The 24,620-nt window shown below is 45.3% G+C and overlaps 1 protein-coding gene across 2 annotated transcripts; it reads left to right on the top strand.

The window, feature by feature from the left end:
• The first annotated feature begins 1,226 nt into the window (after window positions 1-1,226).
• Window positions 1,227-24,620, top strand: LOC123368316 (NACHT, LRR and PYD domains-containing protein 1b allele 2-like). 2 transcript variants are annotated; one of them, XM_045013042.1, is made up of 12 exons: window positions 1,227-1,566; window positions 4,610-4,669; window positions 4,944-4,997; window positions 6,087-6,143; window positions 6,615-6,691; window positions 8,549-8,613; window positions 11,750-11,973; window positions 13,416-13,666; window positions 19,593-19,721; window positions 20,490-20,631; window positions 20,791-20,832; window positions 21,215-24,620. In XM_045013042.1, exons 1-12 carry the CDS (start codon window positions 1,332-1,334, stop codon window positions 21,469-21,471), a joined length of 1,593 nt encoding a protein of 530 aa, XP_044868977.1. In that variant the 5' UTR covers window positions 1,227-1,331; the 3' UTR covers window positions 21,472-24,620. The 2 variants fall into 2 exon arrangements, with proteins under 2 accessions (XP_044868977.1, XP_044868976.1); XM_045013041.1 differs by having other exon boundaries at window positions 4,598-4,669.

Below are 24,620 nucleotides of genomic sequence, written 5' to 3'. Positions count from 1 at the left end.
CTGGGGGCTGCTTGGGTGCTCAAAGGTGAGAAATACAAACCGTCACACTGCAGAGGATTCTCACTTCATCCGTCCTCCTTTATTCCTTTTCCATTGCCTCTCTCTGGCTGGAGAGATGGGGTCCAATCCGTTCCCACCGCCTGTCTTGTTGTGGCACAGGCAGGAACAAGGGGCACAGAGATAAGAGCTTTATTAAAGGCAGCTCGGGACAGAGTCAGTACAGTTAACTCTTTCAGCGCCTTACAACACCCCCCATCACTGATAACTCTCACCGTGTGAATCCACACACTAGCTAATTCTCCCTAGTGTCTCCCCCAGTGTAGCTTAGTGCTCAGCGACAGTGACAGAATCAGAGCTGATCTTTAACACTCTAACTTTAAAGTTCTCCAAAACAGAGACAAACGTGGTGCTAGGACGCAGGACCTCTTGGGTTCTAAGCCCAGCTCCGTTACTGACGTGCAGTGTGACTTTGTAGAAGCAGCAAAGAATCCTGTGGCACCTTATAGACTAACAGACGTTTTGCAGCATGAGCTTTCGTGGGTGAATACCCACTTCTTCGGATGCAGGTCACTTCTCCTCTCTCTCTACCTCAGTTTCCCCATTTGTAAAATGAGGTTAATGATATTGATCTACCTCAAAGGGGTGTAGGGCCAATTAATTAGCTAACATATGCAGAGCGCTTAAAAAATATGCAGCTGTCAAGAATCTGATCTCAGCGACCCTGATGTAAATCCAGAGCGACCCCACTGAAGTCAATGGAAGCAAGGCCTGATTCTGATCTCAGTTACTCCAGTGTAAATCTGGAGTGACTCCACTAAAGATAATAGTCATGACCTGATTATGGTTTCAGTTACCCAGCTGTGAGCCAGAGCGACTCTAATGCAGTCAGTACCGCCAGGGCTGGATTCTGATCTCAGTGATCCTGGTATAAATCCAAAGTGACTCCTCCACTGAGGTTAGAATGTGTCCCACAGTCTGCTGATTAAATTCCCACATCTATAACAGCACAGTCAGTTAAACTGCAGTGATCCAAACCAGGCATATTTTAGAGAGAGAGAGAAACACCCCTCTGATCTCTGGACAGGAGATCACAGGCAATACAGAGGCGAGAGCTCCACCTAACCAGCACCCTGATTGGAGAGTGTGATCTCACTAAAGGAGCAGGAATCAGGAAGTGCGGGAGGGTGTGTGGGGGGGTAATGAGGCGGGTTCCAGTAGCCTGAGTCCTTCCCACTTCTCAGGGGGCAACAATCTTTTTGCTTCCCGTGGCACTCAGCGCTGAGCTGCAGTTTCCTGACTCTCTCTGCTGGCCAGGCTGATCAGAAAGCAGCATGGAGGCCCCTGGGAGAAGGGACCTGCTGAGGAAGCTGAAAGCCCTGGGCCAGGAGGAGTTGGAGGGATTCAGGGATAAGCTGAGTGAAGTCCTGCTGGAGCGGGGAGCTGAGCCCATCCCCAAAACGCCAGCAGACCCTGCAGCACTAACTGACCTGCTTCTCAGGCACTGCAGGGGGGACTCGAAAGCGGTTCTGAAAGTCCTGGAAGATGCTGAAGCCAGGCTCCAGAAAGGTAAATCTAGAGCTGACTCGATCGCTCTTCACTTGAGGTACAACACGTCTTGCGGCGCGCATAGACATCTCTTGCAGGGTTTGCTGACAGGCCCCCGTGGGCCCAGGTGCAATGGTCTATGGGCAAGCGTCCCAGACAGACATGCCAAACCCACACCAAGAAATGCTGAGATTGGGCTTGGTTTTGGCTTCACTGGCTTGTGAGTTCCCTGTTAGCTAGTTTTTAGCTTGTGGCTTCTTCTTTTTGATCGGCTCCTGGCAAGCAGGGGCTGGGGGGGCGGGGGGGAGACTCAGGGGTGTGCAGCAGGTCCACCATAGTCCCAGACTGCGTGCTGGGGGATCTAGTCACATAGAGTGTTGGGGTTCTTAGGGACTGGCTTGAAATGGGATTAGCTTGAGTTTTGGCTTCTTGTGAAAGTCGGGGTGCTTATTTACCCGGTGAAAAGTTGGCAACTGTGACCCCAGAGTGCCCTGGGCCTGGCTGACTTTTTCTTTTTGCATGGCCTTATGGGAGAACTTGTCTGGTCAAGGGCAGAGAGTGGGAGAGCTGTGGGTGGAAAGGTCAAATGAGTAAAAGCTCCCATGATCCAGCTGCCTTCTGCCTGTTCCAGAAGTCCACGTTCCCATGCTGCTTGTGAGCATGGGTTACTGACTTGAGAGCAGGGGTGCTGCACAAACCCTGATGGAGATTGGGGGGCCCACTTGTGCCAGGCCCTGGACAGACATGCTGAGAGACAGTCCCTGCCCCCAAGAATTGTCTATCTAAACAGACAGGACAGACAATGGGAGGCTAATAATGGGGCTCAGAGGCCCAGACAGTCAGGGACTTTCCCCAAATGTCACATGGGTCTGTGGCCAAACTGCAAATTGAATCCAGATTTCATGGGCCCTTTGCTAGTTCCAAATCCAGCCCACCCTCCTATCAGGATAGGGGCCCTGCGGTGCTGGGCCCTGCATGCAGGGTGGATTTGATTTTTAAATCACTAGTCAGGAAGACTCGATTTAATCATGGTTTTCTACATAAAAGTGCATTCTTGTTGGTTGTTATAACCTTAATATATATTCTTCACAGAAGATGTAGGTTTCATTTTTAGAAGGTACACACTATACATTTTTTAATGATTTATTTTGAAAACTTTTCAGATTGGTTTTACAGCTATATGAGAAAATGAATGATGGTTTGGTTATTTCATTTAAGGTAATTGAAGCAGATATTTATGAAGTCACTGGGAGGTGAACTATCTCCAATTCAACAGGTTAATCATTAATATTTGGAGGCTTTTTCTGCCATGCTGTATTAGGAGGAGAACATCACCTGACAGACATTTAAATTGTTTTATTTAACTAAAACATCAACGTTAAGTATTTTGGATTTTTTTCTTCAACAGCAAACAATATTTTAACAAAACAAGCATGTCACTCGCTTCTCACATTTATCTCCAGACTTCTTCTCCTTGTCCAGATCTATTCCGTCCCCAATAATCTTCTATTCATTGAACTTTTTGAAACTTTGCAGTTTTAGAGGTACGGGATTGACTCTGTGTACACAAATTTGCAGAGGGACAATAGAGTTGAGGTCTGTTATTTCTCACCTCTATATTTATTTATTTAAAACATTTTTGCTGTTAACAAGCATGTTACCTCTGGAGACACAAATCCACAGAACTGCAAAACTAAGCATCTCTGACGGTATCTTCTAGACTTGAGCACTGAGTCCCAGTGGGTAGATAGAAAGATTAAGCTAAATAATCTATACAGAAGCCTGTGGAACTGCAAAAGATTGGGTCCTTAATCCATGAACTGTTGGAACTCATTTACAAAACTTTACATGAATATATTGTCTCGTACTATAGAATTAGAATTTATAATCCCTATTCCATGTTAAGATACATTATAGCTCAAAGATATCTCAGTTAAACTATCTTTAGATAGGTTTTTTTCTTCAAAAAGCATTTTATCAGAAAACTTTTATTTTATTTTATTTTTTTAAAATCAATGATTTTTATCCACCCTGCCTGCATGTATAGGAGTATTTCCTCTTTTGTAGCAAATATTATACAAGGGAGATTTCAGTTCTCAGTGGCTGACACTCTGATTTTGCTCAATCCTTATTCAGGCGAATCACAAGGGAATTTAGTAGAGGGAAGCTACTGGTCTAGTGGATTGTCAGGTATGAGGGTCAATGGAACTTGAGTATAGCCTGCCAAAATTATATGGCCACAAATGTTTTAAAGATTCCTTCCTTTCTCTCATTCCTCCCTATCTTAAGTTTTTGTTTTCCAATGCTCTTAAAGCCTGAAGCTCCCCTGTCTTGCTTTGTAATGTAATTGACACCTCTGCTCAGTTGTCAAAAACTATCTACTGTATCATCAGCAGCAGTGTAAACAGCTATTATCCATGTGAATGGAGAACTGATTTGACAGTGCCAGGCAGCAAGGACGTTTCTGTTCTTTCTCCTTGCAGAGCCTGGAAACATAACTGATAAACCAACAACTAAGGGCAGACTTAATCTAGTGTTATTCCTAAAGATCCCAGGTTATTCTGGTCCTGTGTGGAAAATACATATACTGTATATATTTGGGTTTCTGAAAAATTGGGGGGGGGGAATCCTTTTGCATCAAACTGAAAATTATTTTATACATTAATGGCAACCCAAAAAATGTAAAAATGTTCATTTTAGGTTTGTTTTGACAAAATTGAAACTTTTGTTTCACTTTTGGCTGTTTTTAAAGCGTTTTTTGATTGCTTTAAAAAAAAATTAAAGGAAACCTGGAAACAAAAAGTTTTGTTTTGAAGGGAAAAATCAAAATGTTTTCAATATGTCAACGAGAAATATTTCAGATTTTTTTGGAGTTTAGGGGTTTTTTTTCTAAATGAACAAGTCAGCCAAAGTGACACCAATTCAAAGAACATTTTGGTGTGGCTGAAGCTGGTTTTTTTTTTTTTTCCGGTCAACAAAAAGTCGTGAAATTTTTTTTGGTCCATCTCTAGTTCTGGCCTGTTTTTACCTTTCAAGTTCACTCTCTCCTAAGTCTCTCCCACAGCTTCGAGCCATCCACAACAAGAGCGGAAGCCGTCCACTTGCACTAAAGCAGGCGATTCAGGTGAGTTGTGGCGAGCACATGAAAATCTGGCCCTGTGGTCTGTTGTATCTGTTTATCCCAAGCTCATGGTGGAGGTACCTGACTATCTTACAGAGCTTTGTGCCTGTCATGTAATGCTAATCTTTCGCTCTCTCCACCTCTGTCCATTTGTCTTGGTGTCAGTGCAGGGGCTAGGAGAGCGTCACTCCAGGGTTAGTGCCTTCTCCTCTGATCTGGGAAGCCAACTATCTAGTACCTCTCCATGGAGAACTCCTCTGCTCTCTCTTATCTTTAGGACCAAAGAGCCACGATGAGATTCCCCCTGGTGAAGGAGGAACGCTTGCATCTGGTGAGTTGAGAATCGCTCAGGGTGATGGCAGGGGCCCTGGGGGAAATTCACTGCTGTGATGGACCGTGACAGCCCCGGGACTGTATGTCAGACCAGAGTCATTGCAGGGGTTTGGGCCTGTTTAATTTTTCCCCTCAGGGAGGGGCCACGTGGGGGTTGTTGCCTGTTTTTTAGGAGGTTATTATTATTAATTTGGATAGTATGGGTTATAGGCTCACCAATCAATCTGATCAGAAGATAATAAAGGTTCTTGTCCCAGAATCTGGCTACACAGAATATGCACAGGACCCTCGGGGGCATGACAGGACGCTCACACTGAGACCAATATAGTCTTAAAGACTTTTATTGGGATAAAAAGGAATTATAATCAAATAATAATCAGAGTTACAAATGCAATACTATTATTTTAAAGATACATATGCTATTATATACTATAATGCTTTTGATTAATATACTCACACCCTTCAGTGATGACTTGGTTATGAGACCAAGGACCAGCCTTGCCTCAGGTGCCTCAGTTCTTTCGTGAGAGGTGCAGAGCTTAGAAGAAGCTGGAGCTAAGAGCTATCAAAGCTGACTTATTTCAGAGTAGCAGCCGTGTTAGTCTGTATCCGCAAAAAGAACAGGAGTACTTGTGGCACCTTAAAGACTAACAAATTTATTTTAGCATGAGCTTTCGTGAGCTGCAGCTCACTTCTTCGGATGTGTGTGTTCCTTTCTATGCATCCGAAGAAGTGAGCTGAAGCTCACGAAAGCTCATGCTAAAATAAATTTGTTAGTCTTTAAGGTGCCACAAGTACTCCTGTTCTTAAAGCTGACTTAGAATTTCACTTAACTAACAGACTAATAAACTAAGAAAGACGCCTGAAGCTTAGATTCTTAGACACTTAGATTATATTAAATCAGGGTGTATTGTAGCATGGTGTGTCATCCCTTTTATAGAATCATAGAATCTAAGATCTCAGCTCTGATCCCAGCTGGCAGTTCCTGTATCCCTACCTGTGAGAAGCGCTGTGGGCCAAAAGGTGCTAGAGAACTGTGCTAGATATTTATATTGATTTATTCATACTGTAATTCTACACTCCCCAGCAATTGCCTTCATGAAGAGGCATCTTTCCTTCACTGGCTCCAAGGCCGAAGCTACGGGTGAGTGAGACTGAAATTGACCGGGCGAAGTGGGGTAGTTTGAGGGGCCTGAGTAGATAGAATCCAGACGCTGCCTTGGCCTGCTGCTTGGACCATCCACACTACATCCCCCTTCAGCTGCACTGGATTTAATCCGTTGATTGCTGGCACTGTCCTCAGGCTGCTTTTTGACAGTGTTCTTCCCTGCACTGATGGGCTATTGGTTCCGATCTCTCCCTCACGGCCTCTTCCCCTCCACACCTGCTCCTCGCATCCTCCTCCATCACCCTCTCCCCTATCCTCTTTCCCTGTGTCTCTCTGTTTAGCTAATCTCCACCTACATTTTTTTTTTAAATTTTAATATCCTCCAGGCTGCAGAATCTGCCTCTGCTCTGGTCTCATTTGTTTTTCACCAACCCCAAAAACCCAATTGCACTTAAAAATAATCCCCTGGAAAATGTGTTACTTGAAATATTTCCCCGTCTGCTGCAGGAAAACAAAGCAGGAAGGAGGATCCCACTGGGGACAACTGGGGAACGGACAAATGCAAACTGTGTCCCAGGGAGGAGGTAAGGGATTAGGTGTATTTTTTTCCCTTGCTCATTGTCAGTCTCTTTACTTATGTATTGTCTCCTTCTCTGTGGTTTCTGGCTGTGATTTCACCCTCTGAGTTGAGCCAGGGGTATTCTAACTCCTCCACTGTTTAGATCAGAGAAAATTTGCTTAGGCGGGATTGTGCCTGGTGGGCCAGTCAGGTGATGGCAAGTGGAGGAATCGGAAACTATTTAAAGATATGTCTTCACAGCAAAAAAAAATATGTTCTTAATTATTGTTTAGTTGGTGTATTACAGTAGCCCGTAGGAGCCCCAGTTATGAACCAGTACCCCATTGTGCTGGGCTCTGTATATTATGTATTAGGTGTATTACGGTAGAGCCTGGGAGATCGAGGCGTGGACCACAGAGTAAAGAGAGTTCAATTCTGGTTAAAATAGCAGTGTAGATACAGCAACTCAGCTTTTGATTCAGATCAGCAGCTCACGTTCAACCCTGGCTGCCCTATAGGCTTTAACGCGAGGTACTAACCTGATTTAAAAGCTGAGATACTGTGGTTTTGCTGCTATTTTTACCTGTTGGCTAACCCAGGTTAATAACACACCTCGTATTTGCAAGGAAGATGTGTTCCCCGTGTGCCTTTGTCAGTGTCTGTCTGGGGTACGTCTACACAGCAGCTGAGTGGTGTGATTCTCAGCTCGGGTGGATGGCCGCATACTGGCTCTGCTTCAGCTCACGCCCAAAAATAGTAGTGTGGCCATGGAGCTCGGGCGAGACTGTATTCGGGCGAGCCTGAGCCACCAGCTGTGTTGCCACAGTGTGGGGTTTTTAGGGCCCCCACTGCTGTGTAGACTTACCCTGAGTCTGTAATAATTATAGATTCATAGATTTTTAAGGCCAGAGGGAATCATTATGATCATCTAGTTTAACCTCCTGCATAACCCAGGCCAGAGAACCTAACCCAGTAATTCCTGCATCAAGCCCATAACTTCTATTTGCGCTAGAGTGTAGCTTTTAGAAGACATCCCGTCTTGATGGAAAGATTCCAGCTGATGGAGAATTCACCACATCCCCTAGGTCTGTAGTTATTCCAGTGGCCTTTTGTATAGTCTGAATTTGTCCAGTTCAGGTTCCAGTCACTGGATCTCATTGTGCTAGATGATAAGAACGTAGACTGGGGAGAGTGGGGTTGGAAACCCACTGTCTCCTTCAAGCACTTCTAAAGAGATCGTGTCAGTTGCATTTATTAAATGCTGGGTTTCAAATCTCTCTCGCAATGCATCATCAGAACGGCCAGTGCACACACCATTTCCCTTCATCTTTTGGTGTCTGTTGTGCTATTTGTAACAGAGCCTGTCTATACATCAGGAGTCTGGCCAATCAGTTGTTTACATGCAGCTCTTCTTAGCTTCAGCGGGAGATATTCATGTAACTGCAGGAATAGCTGGGCCCTGGGCTGATTCGATCCAGAGTAGTCCCAGCTCTCCTGGCAGAGGTGTTTAGCGCACCCACCTCAGCGCAGCCGGTAGCTTAGAGAGACGATTCATGACTCCACAGAATCTCTCTTCCTGCATTCCAGAGTGTGATCACACCTGACAGTTGTCAGTGAGGATCCCATCTCAGCTACGATGCCTGGTTATCTTTAGCTAGTTGTGACCTGGGGCATCTCAGTCACCTGGGATGCATCCGACCGTGGGGCTGGAATTCAGCTGATCACCGAGTCCTCTCTGCCAGATGCACTGCAACCATCCCAGGCCACATCGACAGCTGCCAGCTGAATACTAGGCCACAGCAGACAAGATTCCCTCCTCACAAGAGCTCTGCAGTGGGAAATCCACAATGAAGCTGAGTTAATGCCTGTTCCTGTGTTTTAGGATCCTTCAGAAGAAATAAACCCAGAGATTATTCGGGGCCCAGATGAGAACCAGGAGACGTACAGGTGAGGACTGGGGCTGGGAAGTTGAAATCACCCCCTCTGCAGGAGTCTGTGTCTGGGTGCACAGGCCAGCTCCTATCGCACTGAGACCTTCTCCACACTAGAGAATTTCACAATAAAATTCTCACTGGTGCTAACCCCCATTTATTTGCCCCAGGGGGAACGGTGACCTAGACAACATTCTTCTGGCTTTTGGTGTGTCAATTAAATAAGCAGTGAAATTGTCTAGGGATAAGTGGCAATAACCACCGGAATGGTGACCGTGATTGTGAAATGCTCAGGCAGATTAGAGAGGCTACAAAGGCAGAAAACGCAATTGGGGGATTTCAATTACCCCCTTACTGACTGGGTACGTCACCTCAGGACAGGAGGCTGAGAGAAAACTTCTAGAAGCAGCCAGTCTTGGGCCCGACAAGGGGTGAGGCAATTCTTGATTTAGTCCTAAGTGGCACACAGGATGTGGTCCAAGAGGCTAATATAGCTGAACTGCTCGGTAATAGCAACCATAATATAATTACACCGGACCCTCGCTAGAAAGTGGGGTTTTGGATCCATGCGTGGTCCCGCGTTAACACGGGGACTGCGTTATAGCAGGGACCGTGTTACCATGGATTCCAATGAAGGTAATTACATTTGGGATCCATGCACAGTCCGGCACTATAAGCGAATTTGTGCTATATAGACGCGTGTTCTAGCAAGCGTCCGCTGTATGTAATTTAAATTTAACATCCTTGGGTGGGAGGGGGGGAATGCCAAAGAAACCCACCACAGTAGCATTTAACTTCAAAAAGGGGAACTACACAAAAATGAGGAAGCTCGTTAAATGAAAAGGCACAAGGGTGAAATGTCTACAAGTTGCATGGAGACTAGATTGAGCCTCTATTATGGTGTTTTTAAAATAAATGTATACCCCCAAATAATAATAATTAAAAAAAAAAACCCAAACCGAAAAAAACAAACAAACACAAAACAACCCAGAGGACCAAAAATGCCACCATTTGTAAACAACAGCATTAAAGTGGTGGTTAGAGGCAAAAAGGCATCCTTTTAACATCTGCAACTTAAATCCTTCTGAGGAAACTAGAAAGGAGCATAAACTCTGGCAAGTCAAGTGGACCATATTGATGTGTCAATAGAGAAGGGTTTAGAACAAACTGAAATCTAAACAGTATTAAGTCACTGGGATCAGGCTGTATTCACGCAAGAGTTCTGAAGGAACTGAAATATGAAACTTACAGAACTACCGACTGTGATATGTAACCTATCACTGAAATCTGCCTCTACCAGACGATAGTTTATGTAACACCTACTTTTAAAAAGGCTCCAGAGGTGATCTGGCAATTGAAAGCCTAACTTCAGTACCAGGCAAATTGATTTAAACTATAGTCAAGAGCAGAATTATCAGAAACATAGATGAATATGATATGTCGGGGAAGAGTCAGCATGGGGAAATCATGCCTCACCAATCTGTTAGAATTCTTGGAGGCTGTCAACAAGCATGTGGACGAGGATGATCCAGTCAATATAGTGTTCTTGGACTTTCAGAAAACCTTAGACAAGGTCTCTCTCCAAAAGCTCTTGAGCAAATTAAGAAGTCATGGGATAACAGGGAAAGAGCTCTCATGGATCAGTAACTGGTTAAAGACAGGAAACAAAGAGTAGGAATAAATGATCAGTTTTCACAGTGGAGAGATGAAGAGTGGGTTCCCACAAGGATCTGCACGGTACTGTTCAGTATATTCATAAATGATCTGGAAAGGGGGGTAAACAGTGAGGTGGCAAAATTTGCAGATGATACAAAATTCCTTAAGATAAATCCAAAGATGACTGCGAAGTTACAAAGGGATCTCACTTGCCTGGGTGACTCCTGTTCTTTTTTTGTTCTTGTAGTGCAGGGGTAGGCAACCTATGGCACGCGTGCCGAAGGCGGCACACAAGCTGATTTTCAGGGGCACTCACACTGCCTGGGTCCTGGCCACCGGTCCATGGGGCTCTGCATTTTAATCTAATTTTAAATGAAGCTTCATAAACATTTTAAAAACCTTTATTTACTTTACATACAACAATAGTTTAGTTCTATATTATAGACTTATAGAAAGAGACCTTCTAAAAACATTAAAATCTATTACTGGCACGCGAAACCTTAAATAAGAGTGATAAATGAAGACTCCGTGCAGCACTGCTGAAAGGTTGCCAACCCCTGTTGTAGTGTTTCCTCCCTGTCAACCTTGGAGGGAGGCCACTCAGCCTTGCTACGCCACCTAGCGGCCGATAGCCAATGGACAAGGGATTAGTGTAGTAAGGGTCAGAAAAGACGCTAGGGGCCTGGCCCCTTTGGCAGGGCAGCACAGCTGGCAGTCTTTTAGCCCAGGTCCCTGGCTGGGGCAGACAGCAAACAGTCAGGCTCAAGCCCTGTGGGTGGAGCAGAGCAGTAGCAATCTATAGTAAACACAGAGGAGCCATCCGGCCTAAATTGGGTAGACTGCCATCCAGAGGTGGGGTTGGCAGTAGGGGGACCCGGGCCCACTCTACTCCACCAGGTGCCAGTCGAGCACCCGACCAGTGGTGACTGGTCCCGCCATGGGTCAGCAGGGGTCCTACTGAAACATGCTGACTGTGGTTTCAGCAACACAACCGGACTAATGTCTGGTTTCCCTGGGCTACTTCCTACCCCTACCTGTTCATAGAGCTCCATTGTTTGCAGGTCCTCAGTCTCCTTGGGGTACTCTGCAGCCGGCGGCTCATGGGGGTATTCCTCTAGTGGTAGTCCTGTCGGCTCCTCAGGGTATTCAGCCAATGGCAGCCTCCACAGTTTCCCTCCCTTGGGGTCCTGCTCCAAGGGCAGGGGTTGGTCCAGGGCCCAGCAGCAAGTTCGACTCCTTCCCTGGCTCCGGCCAACTGAGCTGGAGGCCCCGCTCTTTATGCTTCCTGTTCTGCTCGTCTGCTTCTGGCACGAGGGACTGGCTCTGCCCACCAAAGGGTGGGAAGTGGTTCCTCCCTGCAGGCCTGGGAGGGAGGCCACTCTGCCTCACTAAGGTTCTTATGACAGCAACTCAGTTAGTCCAGGAAATGGGGGATGGTTCCATCTAGTGCTGTTTAGCCCTGTTCTGTTATTTTTTTCCCTCCCCGCACTGTGCAGGGTTCACCTCCCCGGGGCAGGCTCCTTCCGTTGCTCTGAAACCGAACTGGGGCTTGAGGTGAGGGCAGCAGTGACTGTCCAGTACCGATACGGCTTTTGGGATCAGCATCTGAGTGTATGGAGCACTCCTAAATGGATGATCGCTGGCCCTTTGTTCAGCATCCAGGCAGAACCGGCCGGGGCCCTGGCAGCCATTCACCTCCCGCACTTCCTGTGTCTCAGAGGTACGGTAGCCAAGGGCAATAACTGGGCTTGACACCTTGACTGAGAACTGGGAGGTGGAGCCCAAACCATGTGCCCCAGATAGAACTGTTCACCCCCCTCTCTTCATGTATAATAATTGTAATCCCAATCATACCTATCACAAAGTCATGAATGCTGTGGTGAAAGTGTTATTTATCCCTTGACATAATGCAAGAACCAAGCGTCACTCAGTGAAAGTGATAGGCAAGATTCTGTGCATTAACCTTTGTAGATTTGGCAACACCAAAAAGATTCACTAATCTTTGTCGTCCCTTCCTCCCCACCCCCATCCGAATTATTCCCGGGGCGGGGGGAAGCCTAAAACAAGAAATTTTGAAAAAAATTGAAATGTTTTATTTTAACATTTTTGAAAATAATTTTTTTTGTTCGGGGGGTTTGTTTCCAAATTTCCTTTCATTTTATTTTTAGAAGTTCAAAATCATTTAAAAATGGTTGAAACTGAAACAAAATGTTTCATTCCATCCAAAACAATTGTTTTTTTACTTTCAAAATTCCAACAAACTGAAAAATGGTTTTCACAATGCATAATCGCTGTCATGATGAGGGTCACAGTTGTAACCCTAATATCAGAAATATTACTGCAATCCCAATGGCTATGTTAATCATATTTACAACCATAGTTGCAGTCATGATCAATCACAATTATAATCAAATAATGATTGTTACTGGAATTTTAATCACACCCATAATTAGAATCTTAACTGAAACAGCTGTAATCAGAATTTTAGTAACTACCACAATCTTAACTGAAATGGCAGCTATAATTACAATTTTGTCATTGCCACAAACGTAATTGAAATTTCAGCCCTGATCACAGTTATAGTCACTACCACAATTGCTGTCGGAATCAGGATTGTATTGATTGTTACACATTTTAATTTTTACTGTAATCTGTTTACACTGATGGTTACAAATTTGAGTATCATAGTTGTGATCACGATCATTAATATAGTACTGAGCACTATTAATATAGGGCTTTTCATCCATAGATCTTCAAGCCATTGACCAAGGCTGATTGAAGTAGAAATGACTGGACTGTGAGCTTTGATTTAGCCCTGGGAGTGTAGATTCTACAGGGCTCTGCTTCCATTTCCAGGAGTCTGTACATACGGACCAGGCTACACTGGACAGCAGCTGCTTGGCTGTCCAGGAGTAAATACAAACCCAGGCTAGCAGTAACTGAGGGAGTGGGCTGGGAGCTCCCAGGGAGTGGGGTCAGACCAAGCATGGGGAAGGAGGGACATTTGGCGCCAGCACCAGAATCCAAGCGGCTCCCAGAGCTGCTTCCGTAATGGGGGCAGGCACAGGTGTTTGCAGAACTCAGGTGGATATGTGGCCTCTCTGACAGCAAGAAATCACGACAAGCTAATGGAGCATCATTTGCTTTGTGTCCTACTGATAGGGGCTGACACCTCCCGGATACAAATCGCCCATTTCATCGAGGAGGGGATGACCCTGGAGAAGCCAAAGCAAGTGAGGCCATTCCACGCTGTGCTGGAGAACCCCAGCTTCTCTCTGTATGGAGTGGTCTGGGGGAATCGCTCCAAACCACCAATTCTGATCCACTCCATTGTGCTGCTCTACTGGGCACTCAAGATGGCAAAGACGACTCTTCATCTCTACATCATCCCTAACGACCACTCCCGGTTCAAGGTAACTGAGAATTAGCTACAACCTGCAATCGGTGTGAGCCACCCTATAGCAGAGAGCATGGAATAATTCACAAGGCATGCAGCTGGTGTGGTAACTGTGCACTGAAACGTATTTCTGAAGACCAATTTCTGCCACTGTGCATTTCACTCCAACAATTCCCTGCTCTGACACTAGTGGGCTGGCTGACCTCGGGTAAGTCAGTTCCCTGCTCTATGCCTCAATTTCTCCATCTTTAAAATGGGGATCATGATGCAGACTTCCATGTGTAATGCACTTTGTGATCTACTGATGAAAACCATTATACAAGAGTAAGGTATTATTATTAATTATTATTAATATTTTGTTATGTCACCCAGAAAATGACCTAATAGATTCAGTGAAAAATGTTACTTATGCACCACCTGCTTTGGTCCCAGATTTATTGTGTTCAGATAACCTTAAGCTAGACACTTCAAACTTGGCTTCTTCTGTAGATCTCACTGAGACTGAAGCATCAAGCTAATTTTGAAATAAATCAGTTCAGGAGCTTTAAAAATGATAACCGTCTAATGGCAAATGATGAAAAATTAATAAATCATGGACTTGTGGGTTGGTGTTCTGGATAACCCAAGCTGCTGAAACAAGAAGTTCTTGCTGATCCTTTGCAGTATAATCTTATAGGTTCAGAAATGGAGTCCCAGGCATGGTGGAATTTCTGCATGGACTGTGAGGCTGCCGCTATCCTCATGGAGAATCTGGAGCTGTATGTTGGCTATGTCTACCTTTCCATGTCCTACTACTTTGACAGTCATGAAGTGGCCTTGAGGCCCACAGCCCAGTTCTTGAAGAATCAGTCCCATGAACAGGGGGAGCATACAGAAAAGTTCCTGAAATACCAGAACAAGCAATTGTGCTGCAAGCCATCAAGAAGCCAGAGCAGGGTGAGCGGGGTGGGGGAAGAGAGTGGAGGCCCTTCACGGTTCACTGTAGCTGGAGAAGACTGGGAACAGGCCCTGCTACCGGACCTCCTCAGTGTCTGACTATCTGGATGAGCAAGTGAAGGTTATCAGGCGTCTGGGAGACAGTCTCATCAACCTGTTGTCAGGCTTCTTGGGAGTTCCCTGGTTTGTGAGGCACCTCAGTACAATGTGCCCTTAGCATGAGGAAGTCTTGTCTGTGCCTGCCCGGGTCAGCTCCCCAACTCCACAGGCAACACAAGCACTGCCTTCCAGGCCTACACAGGCCACACACTCTCCCTGCAGGTTAGCTATAGGCACACTCCACCCTTCGAGCCGTCCAAGCATTCTCCCGGAACGTCCAGCTCCTGTTCCATTGAACCCTTGCGGTATTCGGATTCGCTGCTCCCAAAGAAGCAGTACGCACCAGCTTACCAGTTCCATCTCAGATCACTGCTCCACTTAACACACAGCGCTGAGATATGATCATAGTGAAAACAAATAAAAGCTTATTTAGCAAAGTAGAGAGATGTGAGAAGTATCAAGTAAACATATTGGAGACAAATGGTTACATGTGAAGCAAAATCATCACTGGCATTCTAGAGCCGAGACTTAATTCACAAGAGACAATTGCTCTCTGAAGTTTTAGCTCGCCCAAAGTCTTTGCGGCATTCTCCTGCCAGGTTGGCTGTGACCCTGCGTTTATATGACAGAACACGCTGACTGTTCCTCTCCTCGGTGCAAGATCCATGCTGTACCTCCGTACCCCTAGTTATACCCCCCAGATCTGTTGTCTTTACCTGTAAACAGTCTACCCCCCCAGCTGTTTTGTTTGTTCCCCACAGCTTTCCTCTCTTGCTGCATTTGCAATTTCTGATTAGCATCAGGCTCAGTAATGCAAATAGGCCTCCGTTGTGCAGCAGACTAGTGAGAGAGGGAAACCTGACATGAGTATGTTTATCACCTTCTGGTGACCTGCCTTAACTCACATGCCTTAAGAAGAGAACTTAATTTCAAAAGGGGGAACTATACAAAAATGAGGGGGTTAGTTAGACAAAAGTTAAAAGGTACAGTGACTAAAGTGAAATCCCTGCAAGTTGCGTGGGCCCTTTTTAAAGACACCATAATAGAGGCCCAACTTCAATGTATACCCCAAATTAAGAAAAACAGTGTAAAAACTAAAAAAGAGCCACCGTGGCTTAACAACCATGTAAAAGAAGCAGTGAGAGATAAAAAGACTTCCTTTAAAAAGTGGAAGTCAAATCCTAGTGAGGCAAATAGAAAGGAGCACAAACACTGCCAACTTAAGTGCAAGAGTGTAATAAGAAAAGCCAAAGAGGAGTTTGAAGAACGGCTAGCCAAAAACTCCAAAGGTAATAACAAAATGTTTTTTAAGTACATCAGAAGCAGGAAGCCTACTAAACAACCAGTGGGGCCCCTTGATGATCAAAATTCAAAAGGAGCGCTTAAAGATGATAAAGTCATTGCAGAGAAACTAAATGGATTCTTTGCTTCAGTCTTCACGGCTGAGGATGTTAGGGAGATTCCCAAACCTGAGCTGGCTTTTGTAGGTGACAAATCTGAGGAACTGTCACAGATTGAAGTGTCACTAGAGGAGGTTTTGGAATTAATTGATAAACTCAACATTAACAAGTCACCGGGACCAGATGGCATTCACCCAAGAGTTCTGAAAGAACTCAAATGTGAAGTTGCGGAACTATTAACTAAGGTTTGTAACCTGTCCTTTAAATCGGCTTCGGTACCCAATGACTGGAAGTTAGCTAATGTAACGCCAATATTTAAAAAGGGCTCTAGGGGTGATCCCGGCAATTACAGACCGGTAAGTCTAACGTCGGTACCGGGCAAATTAGTTGAAACAATAGTAAAGAATAAAATTGTCAGACACATAGAAAAACATAAACTCTTGAGCAATAGTCAACATGGTTTCTGTAAAGGGAAATCGTGTCTTACTAATCTATTAGAGTTCTTTGAAGGGGTCAACAAACATGTGGACAAGGGGGATCCGGTGGACATAGTGTACTTAGATTTCCAGAAAGCCTTTGACAAGGTCCCTCACCAAAGGCTCTTACGTAAATTAAGCTGTCATGGGATAAAAGGAAAGGTCCTTTCATGGATTGAGAACTGGTTAATGGACAGGGAACAAAGGGTAGGAATTAATGGTAAATTCTCAGAATGGAGAGGGGTAACTAGTGGTGTTCCCCAAGGGTCAGTCCTAGGACCAATCCTATTCAATTTATTCATAAATGATCTGGAGAAAGGGGTAAACAGTGAGGTGGCAAAGTTTGCAGATGATACTAAACTACTCAAGATAGTTAAGACCAAAGCAGATTGTGAAGAACTTCAAAAAGATCTCACAAAACTAAGTGATTGGGCAACAAAATGGCAAATGAAATTTAATGTGGATAAATGTAAAGTAATGCACATTGGAAAAAATAACCCCAACTATACATACAACATGATGGGGGCTAATTTAGCTACAACGAGTCAGGAAAAAGATCTTGGAGTTATCGTGGATAGTTCTCTGAAGATGTCCACGGAGTGTGCAGAGGCGGTCAAAAAAGCAAACAGGATGTTAGGAATCATTAAAAAGGGGATAGAGAATAAGACTGAGAATATATTATTGCCATTATATAAATCCATGGTACGCCCACATCTCGAATACTGTGTACAGATGTGGTCTCCTCACCTCAAAAAAGATATTCTAGCACTAGAAAAGGTTCAGAAAAGAGCAACTAAAATGATTAGGGGTTTAGAGAGGGTCCCATATGAGGAAAGATTAAAGAGGCTAGGACTCTTCAGTTTGGAAAAGAGAAGACTAAGGGGGGACATGATAGAGATATATAAAATCATGAGTGATGTTGAGAAAGTGGATAAGGAAAAGTTATTTACTTATTCCCATAACACAAGAACTAGGGGTCACCAAATGAAATTAATAGGCAGCAGGTTTAAAACAAATAAAAGGAAGTTCTTCTTCACGCAGCGCACAGTCAACTTGTGGAACTCCTTACCTGAGGAGGTTGTGAAGGCTAGGACTATAACAATGTTTAAAAGGGGACTGGATAAATTCATGGTGGCTAAGTCCATAAATGGCTATTAGCCAGGATGGGTAAGAATGGTGTCCCTAGCCTCTGTTCGTCAGAGGATGGAGATGGATGGCAGGAGAGAGATCACTTGATCATTGCCTGTTAGGTTCACTCCCTCAGGGGCACCTGGCATTGGCCACTGTCGGTAGACAGATACTGGGCTAGATGGACCTTTGGTCTGACTCGGTACGGCCTTTCTTATGTTCTTAGTACAGATACTTAATTCCTGAAGCATTGTCCAGGCATACATTGCCTGATGATTATGATGACCAATCATAGAGTATCAGGGTTGGAAGGGACCTCAGGAGGTCAGCTAGTCCAACCCCCTGCTCAAAGAAAGATCAATCCCCAACTAAATCATCCCAGCCAGGGCTTTGTCAAGCCTGACCTTAAAAACCTCTAAGGAAAGAGATTCCACCACCTCCCTAGGGAACCCATTCCAGTGCTTCACCACTCTGAGTGAAAAAGTTTTTCCTAATATCCAACCAATGGGCTTCTGACTCTTGAAGACCTCACATGCCACGCTTTGGTAAACTGAATAGACATACATCTGACCCAGGGGATTCCTGGAAAACTCTGTGCACCTTCGGTGTCTTCTGCCAGTTGGCACCAAGAGGTTCTCAAATCCCCCCTGGGAGTGCTCCAGAATGGCATGGGAGAGCACCTGTTTGGCAAGCACATACTGGAGGAGAGCAGCTGGTCTCTCCACTAGGAGGTTTTCTGCTAAAGACCCGTGTCCGTTGCAGAGACTGTGACACAGCAGTAAGCTCTCGTTCCTCTGCATATGATTAGCTGAGAAAATGATGATCTGCAATGGGCAATTTCTGATCAGGAAAAGAGGTGTGCCCTGGGGTGGCTGGCCCTTTATGAGGAGATGAATCTCAGCCTCTCCCCAAATGGGGAAAATGAAGATACTCGTGTGATGTGGGTCATGTGACCCAATTAGGTCTCTGGTGTAGGTAAGATGGTGGCCTGGGAGTGAACCAGAGGTTTGTCTGCTGGTGTCTCCAAGCCACAGAGCAGAAAGCCCAGGGAGAGTTTTGGATCTTTTCCTGGGGAGAGTAAAGACTCCAGATAAAAAGGGGCTGGAAGTGTCTGCACCATGAAGAGCAGAGTTGGTACTGTAATGTGGAAATGTTTAACTATGAGGGTATCTAACCACTGGGACAACTTACCAAGGGCTGGAGTGGAGTCTCTTTCACTGGGTGGAGAGGGTGATGTTTATCTAAAAGATCTGCTCTAGGTCAAGCACTGGTGTTGTATCCTGGGACCGACATGGCTACTGGAGAGACCAGGAATGATTTTAGGGCAGTTCTGTATATCGCAGGCCACAGGAGATCAGATTAGATGATCAGAGTGGTCCCTTCTGGCCTTGGAAGCTATGAATCTGCGTAATAAGCCAGCCCCAAGCAGGGGTGTTAGTGGCCATGAGAAAGCAGCAGTCGGGTTCTTGAAGAGAGGGAACCGAAGGTGGAGTGCCTACAGGGCCACCCTGTGCATGAAGGCATGTTCCAGGGGTGGTGTCCCTCTTACAAGGGGAAATGAGCTCCTTGGGACAGGGATTGTCTTTTTGCTCTGTCTTTGTATAGCACCTGGTACAATGGGGTCCTGTCCTATGATTGGGGTTCCTGGGTGCTACAATAATATAATTAATTAATCATAATATATTAAATTAATGGATGCAAACTATACGCCCAGTTCATTATAAAACTAGCCTTTAGCCGGGAGGAGTCTGACCTGTTAATGCAAGATACAGCTTTTCTCGGTCTTAGTAACAAAGACCCTTCTTTCGGAGGGCAGTTGTTTGGGAGGGAAAGGGGACGTTGGCAGCCGCTGTTGTGTTTTCTCTGTGTAGCTCCACTAAAGGATGGTGCTTGTATGTTACAGTCCGTTGATGACTATGAAAAGCAGTGCCCTTCAAGGCTGGTGTCGACATCTCTTCAGACCCATAAGCCCCTGACCTTTGATTCTCGTTACGTTGTGTCCAGTCAAGCAAACATAGAGGTGACACCCAAGGTCAGTGAGATGATCCTCTTTTCTTCTATAGAGGCCGGAAAAACATCCTGGTTCTCTGTCCTGATGGGGAGTGGTTAGAGTGGAGGACTGCGAGTTAAAACTCTTGGATTTTGTTCCTGCCCCTAGTAGTGAGTAAGAACAGAGGGCGCTGAGAGTCAGGACTCCCTTCTAGTCCCAGCTGTTGATAATTTGTCTGGTCAATTGCTTGAACACGATTATGGTATAGACTAGTTTAGGCTACATCACTGTTGCAATATTTGTACTTAATGTTGTTGGTGCGTAATGCATACTAATAAATATGGTATGGATAATACATAGTATTATGATTTTTTTTTATGCTAGCCAGCATATATTAGTCGACACTGCTCTGGAAGGGGAGTGGGCCTTCTCTCTAGAGCAGGGGAGCCTGGGAGTCAGAACTCCTGGCTTCTTCCCCCAGCTTAAGGGGGAGTAGGGTCTCTGGGGTTACAGCAGGGGCCCTGGGAGCCCAGACTTGTGGATTCGATTGCCAGCTGTGGAAGAGGAGTGGGGTCTAGTGGGTTAGAGAAGGAGATTTGAACTCAGGACCTTGGGTTCTATTCCCAGCTCTGCCATTGTTTGCTGTGTGGACTTTGTGCCTCCTTTTCCCCAAACACAGGACTGGCCAGAGAATGTTTTTGCAATTCAAAAATTTTCTTTGGCTTGCTCTAACTAACATACCATATCCCCTTTCCGAGCCTTGCTGGTTCGAGAGGGGATCACCCTGAATGCAGTTCTGTTTTCAATCAGGAGCTGGAGTTTTGTAACATCCAAGCAGAGTGTCTGCAGTCGTATATGGAAATCTACACCAAGGACATTCAGGGAGGGCTGGAGTTCAGCTTGGTAGAGAAAATCAACAAGGAGCCCATCTGGGAGGCACATGTGAGACCAGGTAGGCTCAGCTCAGGAGGAGATCACGGCAGGGGGAGAGGTTTGTGCCTGGAGCCCCAATCTGCTTCTGCTGATGGCTAGTTCAAAACCTAGGAATAGGATCTTAGTCTTTGAATCCATCTCCTGTCTGACTTCCCATTTTTTTCTCTCTCTCTCCCAGAGGATGCGACGCTTTCTGTTTCATCTGCCCAAACTCAAACAGGTCAGTAGAAATGTACTCAGGCTCCAGTACCTAAGGCCATTTCTTCTCTCAGACAGAGCCCTCCAGTGAGAAGCCCAGAAAACAGAGTGTTAAACCCCACCTAGTCCATATATTGTGTGGTGTAAATGTGCAGGTGTTAAACAGCTGTCAAGATCCACAACAGAGGTGGCTACACTTCATTGCTGGAAGAGGCATCTCTGCCCAGCACTGCTATGTGGTTACCACCCTAGAGATGGCTGCATGTTGGCGCTGGGTGAGAGGTCCCTTTGCATCTAGCTGCAAGGCTAAATAAGGTGACATTCTTTTGGGAAATGTAAGATTATCAAATGACAGGATGATAAACCTCTGTTCATTCTCTCTCCCCTTCCTCATCCTCACCTAGATGAGCATTTTGTCAACCAGCACCAAGAACAGCTGATCCAGCGGGTGATAGCAGTGGATGGCATCCTGGATTCATTGTGTGGCCCCGTTCTGGACCTGGAGCAAATCCAGAGCATCAGAGCGGAGATATCCAGCGTGGAGAAGATGAGGAAGCTGTACGAGCTGGTGCCTCAGTGGGACAATGACTGCAAGGACCGGCTCTACCAGGCACTGAGGGAGAAGCACAGACCTCTAGTGGAAGAGCTTGAGGGGATATAGATTGTCCCTTAGGGACAGCAACATTCTAGTGGGGGGACAGGATGTGCTTCAAGATCTCCTCCCAATTCCAAACGACCAGCCCACCAGCCGGAGTCCATAACCCATAACAGTGTCAGTCAGGTGATGGTCTTGTGTGCTTCTTAGCACTCCCAGCTTATAGTGCTAAGGTGAATATTTGTCTCGTGATGAGAACAGCTGGGGTGTGGGAGTGAGGATTCCTAGCTCTGGAAGGGGACTGGGGTTTAATGTTTGGTGAGGAGGCAGGGCTGGGAGTCAGGTTGCCTGGGTTCTGTTTCCTGAGCCGAACTCGGGGGGCAGGGAATGAACTCCAAAGTTGAGGTTCCCTCAAGGAAAATGCTCTGCTGGCTACTCACTTATTTAGGCTCCACTTCTTCTTGTCTGGACTGCTATGCTTGGAGTCGCCTTTGAGACTTCCATGGGGGGCTGCGTTGGCAAAAGTATCAACTCGAACGGATCCAACTACCAAAGAGCTCAAGTGCCTTCACCGACCGCAGGGGAATGTACAGAAATGATATTAAATCTCTCCGGTGGGGTGGGTGTGCTGGGAATCAGACCCCCAGTTTGGGGAGATTAAAGTCATCTAAGGTCCCCAGTTATTTCCAGTGGTCTGTAGCTAAGGAAATTGTCAAAGGTGAGTGAGCCATTTCTGATGCCACCTTTGCTGCTGTCAGCTAGAATATCAGTACTTTGCACGGACCGAGTACCTGGAATCCAAAGGACTCCCTGTGCTTTTGCAGTGTTGCATCCAGAGAGTGGAAAACCCGATCTGTGTAGGCTCCAAGGGGATCTGAACTTCATGGAACAAATTTTCCAGACAACAAGCCTGCCTCTCTCTCTCACTCTCTCCAAGGTGTCATATTAGCACTGGGGGACTGGAGGCCTCATGGCACTGCAAATAGAGTAGAGTGAATCATGGATATTCTGGCTTGGGGGCTGAACCAGATAATCCAAACAAAACACCTGTTCGATTTGAACTGAAAACGGTTTCTTTCCTTTTGTTGTTGAATTCTTTTAGAATAGGCCGAAACATTGAGTCAACTCAAAACCATTTTTTTTAGTTGATTTAGCTATTTCAGGTGTTTTCCACATGGTTTTTTGGTTTGTTTTGAATTGGCCAAATTTGAAATCAGAACACCTGTTTTGGATTCAAAAAGTCTAATCAATTTTTTTTCCAACCGAAACTATTCATTGAATTTGACAGGGATATAGGGCTTTTCTTCACATGGCCAATAATCTTTCTCACCTGAGCAATCATGCTGACATCAACTGCTCATTTTTTCCCAACTTCCACATTCTTGGAAGGCAAAAGTTGGGCACCCTGGGTGCCCACAATCTCAACACCATCCTTAGCAATATGTATTTGTCTGGTGAAATTGGTGCCTGGGCTGGATGGCATATAGTGAATGAGGTGGGAATTTCATGGATCATCAGTATTAAGGCCAGGAGAGACCATTGTGATCATGTATTCTGACTTCTATAACAAGCCAGAGAACCTCCCTAAATGAACTGGACACTCCAATGTAGATTCTTCTTAGTTATTGTCCGTATATATATTCTCTTGTTTGGTGCATGAGCACCCAGGGCACTCAAGCAGGACACTTTTGATCAGCAGCACCAGCTGGGGCAGTGCATTCACCCTGAGCGCACTCATGACTGCAACCAAAGACATGTAGGGCAGGGCTATCCCATATGCCCCTCAACTCCCTCTCAGCTCTGAGTTGGTGTTTTCACACTTAGCCTCTTCAAGCACTGTGTGGCCTTCTTTTATTTTGTCAATACATTGTAAGCAGACAGTAGTTAAGATAAAGTTTTGGCGTTAAGTATTTTTGGCTGGAATTTGTCGTTGTTCGGAAACTTTCCTTTTCCGTTCCTGGGAGGTACTTGGTGCTAGAGCTGGGTGAAAATTTTCAGATGAAGCCTTTTTTTGTTTTTGTTTTTTCTTCCTCTGAAAAATGCATATTCAGGTTGACCAAAACATTTTGGAGTTCAATTCACCAAATTGTTTCAGCCCTCCCCCGCACTCCAACAAAATCCTAAAAAGATTAAATGTTTTGTTTCAGCTTTTTTTTCCTAAATGAAACTTTTTGACTTGAAATGACTTTTCATTTTGAATTTTACTTCCTTTTTTATTAAAAAAAGTAAAGACCAAAGCATTTATTTTTGGGTTGAACAAAATATTTTGTTCAGCCTGAAATTAATTACTTCAAGTTTTTTGCATTTTTCTGAAAAATTTTCATTTTGGGTTGACGCCAAACCATTCATTTTTTCCCCATTTTTCAGTTCAGCAAACTGAACCAAACCATCAGTTATTCCCACAACTCGGTTTGGTACTGTTACAGGTGTCCTGACTGAGCACGACTTCCTCGCATGTAACATCTCCGCATCTCGTGAAGCAGTGATGCTGTTAAAAGACAGCCACACACAATGCCTACCCTCCCTGGGGGAAGGGCATGTTGCTGACAGATGTGCCATTGGTAAATTATTTTCAAAGAGGATGCAGCCAGCAAGGGAATATTCCCTCAAGATGTTTCTCCTTGAGAAATCCAAGTCCAGTTTCTGACCCTGGCTTCCCTGACGATGAGACCATTCAGATGTTTCAACAAAAAGTGAGGCTGTTGTGTTTGCAGGCTGGTGGTTTGACTCTGGTGACAGAGGTAGGAAGAAGTGTAAGCCAGTCATTGAAAACAATGGACCTTATGTATGATTGGGTTCTACTCGGCTGTAAAAAGCTACCGCAGCTCCTCCAGGAATTAAAAACTCGCTGGTCATTAAAGCCAGCCAGCCAGGTTGTAACCCCGCCCACAAGGTTCTCCCTCCCAGGGGAGGCTGACAAGTACTGATTCAAATAGATTCTCCAGAGACCAGCAGACAAAAAAAGGGCTTTTGGATAAACAGCTCGAGTTTAAACAGACTCGGGGCCTTCTTCCTGATCCAGCAAACAGACAGGACCTTCTGTCCAAGGCAGACCCCAATCCTTGCAGAAGAGTTGGAAGGGCTTGACCTGCTAGGGCCCATAAGACCGATGGGTAACCTCTGGTAAGCTTTTAGCGTGCGTGTAGGTTCTTGTATTGTTTTGATATTTTCTCTGTAATGCTTTCACCTTAAGAATAAATGTGCTCACTCAGAAA

Source organism: Mauremys mutica, chromosome 4 (genome assembly GCF_020497125.1).
Source record: "Mauremys mutica isolate MM-2020 ecotype Southern chromosome 4, ASM2049712v1, whole genome shotgun sequence".
In the NCBI taxonomy this organism is placed as follows: Eukaryota; Metazoa; Chordata; order Testudines; family Geoemydidae; genus Mauremys; species Mauremys mutica.
Note: the sequence above shows the minus strand (reverse complement) of the source record. Positions and strands in the feature narration are given on the sequence as shown.